At 37.6% G+C, this 6,000-nt stretch overlaps 1 protein-coding gene across 3 annotated transcripts in view; it reads left to right on the top strand.

Annotated features, from left to right (window-relative positions):
• Positions 1 to 2,462: 2,462 nt before the first annotated feature.
• Positions 2,463 to 6,000, top strand: part of wdr11 (WD repeat domain 11) — a 56,423-nt gene continuing 52,885 nt past the window's right edge. For all 3 annotated transcript variants that reach the window (XM_067526086.1, XM_067526076.1, XM_067526095.1), the window contains exons 1-2: positions 2,463 to 2,664; positions 5,413 to 5,524. In XM_067526086.1, the coding sequence (XP_067382187.1) occupies positions 2,579 to 2,664; positions 5,413 to 5,524 (198 nt within the window). In that variant the 5' untranslated portion in view covers positions 2,463 to 2,578. The remainder of the gene's footprint in view (positions 2,665 to 5,412; positions 5,525 to 6,000) is intronic.

The raw sequence follows: 6,000 nt of genomic DNA, 5'->3' as shown, positions 1-6,000 counted from the left end.
CAATGGCATAATAATAATACTATATCAGCTCAACAGTGTTTCTAAAGACAGCAGACATGCAATAATTATGATGAATGTGACAGAATCTGAGTGTGTACATTGAGTGCGCAGAAATCTGTGACCAGAAGATTATTGTGACAGACAGGCAAACATCCAGGATGTAAAGTGAGGCAAAACCCTGAGTCAACCAATTGATTATTATCATGCAAATCATAAGAAAGCTGTGGGGGATTATTAACACAGTTCAATAACCGTGAGACAAAGACATATTCCGTACATGATTATTTATTACACAGAAGAAATCAATAAAATGAGACTCATTTCAAATGTTACCTATGTCAGAATGATCATTAAGCTTATTGTTGTAATTGCAGTATGGTTGAGTTAAAAAAATCAAAATGTAAAGTATAGAATCTAGAAAAAAACTAAAAAACAAGCTGGTTTTCTCATATACAGTGTATGGAAAACATTAACGGTGCTGCAGATGCCAACAGTGAACTATTAGTAAATAAAATGTTGACTTTACTTTAATTTACCAAGTAACATATTATTTTTTAATCCTATGTTAATGTTAATTTCTGTAATGTCTCAACAAATGACAGAAGTATGTTTTGATGTTAGCAATGTGGAAAATTGTCTTGTTTAATATGTCTCGTGTAATATTTTTCAGGTAAAAAGGGGTGCACTTCTCAAAGTTTGTTTAAAGTTACATTTCTCAAATGTGATCTACAGAGTACTTTTATGAGACTTAACCAAATGCCATCATCTATCAGTTATTAGAGAATCATTCTTAAGGTCTTAAGGTAAACAGACAAAATGCCTGCCCATGTTCCACCTTGTGTACATCTGCCTTCACAGTTTCTTAGAAAATGCATTTCCTAATGAAAAATCAGTCTTGTTGGATTCTGTATATTTTCAGTGTTGCTTTACATACTTTTCCTTTCTTTACTTTCCCAAGATGCACAGATGTGAGGAACTCACACATATACAACATTTCAACCAAGTCCCAAGTTACTGCGATGTGAGTCAAGAAAGTCACCGCTGAAAGTTGAACAAGTCACAAATCAGGTCATAAGAAAGTCTGATGACATATCCCAGTTTCCATATTGAAATCTGTATTTATAAGGGACTAGTTTTGTTTTCAACATTACCAAAACTGTTGTAGTACACTTACACATATATCTTATACATACATCTGATACTCACTGATTTCTGACATTGAGACCTGATCCAGCTGTCAGTCTGCAGATGTCACATCAGATGACAGGTTTGGAGGAAACTTGGATGTATCAAAGCTGCTTATGGCATTCTGATGAGCCCAGTAAGCAGCATCCCTTCTATTGAAAACTAAATACAAATGTAGCTAAACTGGTTGCTTTAGTGAAGGGTAAAAAAATGTAGCATAAACTTGGTTACAACTTTGCATTGTTAATGTGTTGTAAATTCATTTTGCAGTGTAAGTTCGGCATCCTCCATGTGTACACCCCACATTAAATTACAAGTCAAATGAATTTAAAGGAAATAAAATTAATCTCAAATCAAATATAGTATACAGAAATATTTCCCAGAAATTGCCAGTGTAAGACAATTTTTTGGTTTTGTATTAATTCTTTAAACATTTAAATTTAAAAGTTGAGAACAACAAGTACAGTACAGAAACAACAGCAGAACACTGACAGCTATGCAAGCTTGGTTAGATGTGATATAATGTAGGCTTTGCAGATGTTGAAATACATAATCATTTTGTACCACACTTGTAAGTCTCTTTAGATAAAAGTGTCTGCTAAATGACTAAATGTAATGTAAATGTAAACAACCTTACAAAATCCAAATCAGAAGATCCAGAGTTGTACAGTGAAACATGCCAGGAACAAACTTTTGTGCGACATAAATTCAAAGTGAACTGTATTGGTTGGAATTTTTACCCTATATGAAAATCATCAGGACACCAGTCCCTTGGAGTCATTGTCATGCATTCAGCACTATCAACTACTGTGCCAGTTTGTGTCCCTCTAGGGAGTATAGTGCTGCCAAATAAAAGACAGAACAATTTTAAGGGGTCTGAAATGCCAATAACATTTGAGATTTGAGTTTTTATGGTAGCCAATAACTATCCGCTGCACTTGATTGTGTGATGTTTCCAAGCTCTTCAGCGTAGAGTATGACATCACCATCTTCCTGTGAAACTAGTCTTAGCTGTATACTCACTGACAGGGGGCAGAAAAATTAGGTGCTGTATGAGATTTCAGAAACTCTCACAGCAGTCACACAAGGCATAAAACTTAAGACGAAAGTCAAACTGGTCTGCAAAAGTGTTTAGAACAATAAAAGATAAGATCAGCTTTATCGTCATTTGTCCACGTACAATGAGTTAATCTTTCTTTGTGTAACATTTATTGATACAGAGGCGTGTCAGTTTTGGAACCGTGTCGCAGCGGAAATTGTTTCCACACGGCGTTAAATTTAGTAACACCGTTTTACTTCCTGTTAGACTTCACAACACAGGCAGAGAACATAATACATTTTTGCAGCTTTTGGTCGACAGATGTTAATGTAGCATAAATAATTACTGTCGACAATGATTCCTTACACCGTCAACATTAAACTCGCAGCTCGGACGTTGACTGGCACTCTCCACCTACAGAATAAAACCGCTGTAGATTGGTGAGTAACGTTACTGCATTCCTGTAGCTAGCTTAAATTCGTAGATGCTTAATTCTGTTAAAATGCACGACTGATGACGCTATTCACAAAAAATAATAGAATGTGCGTCTCCCTTTCCTGCTGCCTTTGTGCCATTGTTTTGGCGACATTGATAATGTAGCTTTCTCCTCAGGAAAACACAGAAACGTGTAGGATATCTTGTGTCATGTGATGTGACCTGTAGCTGGCCCTGATAGATTTCCTTAGCCTTACCTTCCAATTATAAACCGTGACTGTGGTTTGACTTCATTTAATTTATCTCAGTGTCTCGTTCTGTGAATATAAATGGCAGGTTATCATCCATATTAGGCCCACGTTAGATAAAAAAAAAAAACAAGTTTGATTTTGATTCATATATTAAATGCTGAAGCACTTGAGACAACGGAGATATACTGTTTTGCATTCATAATATGACAAACACAGTAAATTGAAAGTGTAAATATGCTGGATGTTATATACTGCTACTTCAGAAGAAATTAAAAAACCTTCGCATTTTGCACACTGTGAGATTTATTATTAAATTGATAAAATTACCATTTTGTCCACATACTGTACTGAAACTCAATAAGTCAGAAGAATTGAAGACATGATTTATTTAATATTGCAAATCCAATAAAAATCAAAATATCCAATTTACAACATTTAGACTTGATTCAGTTCTTTGCTAGCAGTTCCAGCTTTGAGTCACCATTGGAAGCAGGCTTAAGGTGTATGTTCGCTTAGCTCTGTAGTAGTCTGCTGGTAGGACGTTATTTAAATTTTAAGTTAGAACTTGTACAGTATGTAAAGTAAGGCTTGCTTTATAAATCTTGTATAGTATGTCCTTTACAATAATGAAGAATTTGCTTTTCTGCCTAAATACAAACACCTCCCGATTATATTTTATCTCCTAGTATTAGTCTCAACAAGCGGGGGTGGCTGTAGTTGGTAAAAAGTTGGTAAAGGCAGTCGTCCATGGACCACAGAGTGAGTGGTTCGATTGCCGGCCCTGGCTATATGTCGAAGTGTCCCTGGGCAAGACACTGAACCCCCAACAGCCCATTCCCCTCCCCAGCTGTGAAGTGCCGGTCCAAGCCCGGTAGAAATTGGGGAGGGTTGCGTCAGGAAGGGCATCCTGCGTAAAAGACTGTGCCAAATCAACATGCGGACAATGATTCGCTGTGGTGACCCTGAACTCAGGGGATAAGCCGAAAGGACAAAAAAATAAAAAATAAAAAATTAATTAGTCTCAACAACCTGGATTTGTGTAGTTTATCTTTTTTTGAAGATCCCATGAAGCCCCATCAGATTGTAAGGGAAGTGTCTGTGAACTGCCATCTCCAGGTCCCTCCACAGATGTTCCGGACCTAAGGTCAAAGCCTAGTTGCGAACCCACTCCAGTGTTGTTTTAGCTGTTTGTTAAGTTATTGTGATACTAAAAGATTAATTGTCACCCCAATCACAGAGAACTTCTAAAGCTCTGTTAGAGTGACTGTTGGGTTTGTGGTCACCTCCCTGACTAAAGTCCTTCTTGGCTGTTAACTTAGTTTGTGCTGATGGCCAACTCTAGGAAGTGTCTATGTGGTTACAGACACCTTTCACATTATTTAAGGCCAGAATGCCCAGCTTTAGAAAAACATTTTCCCTCATCTTCCGACAAATTTTATTGTAGAGGTTTACAGAGTGTTTGCTGAACTTCATGGTTTGGTTTATGTCCTGACATGCAGTATTAATAGTCATATCTCATACTCTATAAACAAGTGTCTGCAATTTTTAAACATATCCAGTGAATTTAGTTTGCCGCAGTTTGTTTGCGGAGTCTGAATGCAGCCCAACCACATACTGTATGAAGTGATTTAAAATTCATACATTTGTAAAGACATTCATTCATTTCTTGATCATCTTTTCCTTTGGGCTCTTTCCTTTCAGGGGTTGCCAGAGTGAATCATGTGCCTCCATCTAACCCAAACATCTGCATCCTCTTCTCTCACACCAACTAACTTCATGTTCTCTCTCAGTACATCCATAAATCTCCTCTTTGGTCTTCCTCTAGACCTCCTACCTGGCAGCTCCAACCTCAGCATCCTTCTACTGATATATTCACAGTCTCTCTTCTGAACAAGTCCAGACAACCTCAATCTGGCCTCTCTGACTAACGTCTAACATGAGCTGTCCCTCTGATGTACTCAGTCCTGATCCTGTCAATTCTCTTCACCCCCCAAAGAGAACCTTAACATCTGCCTCCTGTCTTTTCTTCAGTGCCCCTGTCTCAGTGGCATACAACATTGCTGTTCTCACCACCGTCTTGAACATGTTTCCTTTCATTCTCACTGATACTCTTTTACACTTCTACACTTAAAGTCCTGCACCTTCTTCACCTCTGCTCCCTCTAACCTCACCATTCCACTTGGGTACCTCTCATTCAAACATGTATTCAGTCTTAATGCGGCTAATGTTCATTCCTCTGCTTTCCAGAGCGGACCTCCACCTCTCTAGATTTTAAAGTGTAGACCTACTACACTTATGTTGTCTCAAGACCTTTTTAGTTCACATCTCAGAATTTGCTTTTTGTAGGCTTGTGCATTGATTGGCTCGATGTCCTACTCACAACCCCCCCGCTTTTTTCTGCTATATAGTGAAGAAACAGTTAAGACCCCTCTTACTTGCCTTCTTGTTTACTTTTTTGTTAATGTGTGTCTTCTTATCCTATCTTTGCATCATGCGCTGTAGGGGTTGGCAGGGACTGATAGCTCAGGGATGTCACTCGAGCATTCTCATCATTGATCCCAAGACAGCCCAAACGATCCAGGTTCTGGAAAGACACAAATCAAATGTGGTCAAGGTGAGTTTCCTAATAGAATTTTATTCAGCTGTATTATTGTTTATATCTATATTAGAACTGCAAATAAGAAGTTATTTTACATGTATTTGAGGTATGGTTGTAAGCTTTAAATATCATCAGTACACTTATACTGTATGTCCTTTTGCCAATGCCAAATGTGCTTTTCAAGTAAAATACAAACACAGCTGTTGCTGGAGTAATATATATATATATATATATTTATCATCTAGGAATAATATTTGTATTGTCTGACCTTCAGCTAAGTTTTCATTCCAATCTGGCAGACAGAGTCAGGTTCTGTATACTCTAGTATGTAAACCAACATCAGCAACATTGATGAAGGTATCTTCTGCACTGCAAGGGGATTCCTATTGTGTGTGTGTATTTGTGTATGTACTGTATGTTTGTGCATTTTGTAAATAATGGGCAATAAATTCTATAGTGATTATCAGTGCCTGGGCTGCATCTATGGGTCT

Source organism: Channa argus, chromosome 1, assembly GCF_033026475.1.
Source record: "Channa argus isolate prfri chromosome 1, Channa argus male v1.0, whole genome shotgun sequence".
Lineage (NCBI taxonomy): Eukaryota > Metazoa > Chordata > Actinopteri > Anabantiformes > Channidae > Channa > Channa argus.
Note: the sequence above shows the minus strand (reverse complement) of the source record. Positions and strands in the feature narration are given on the sequence as shown.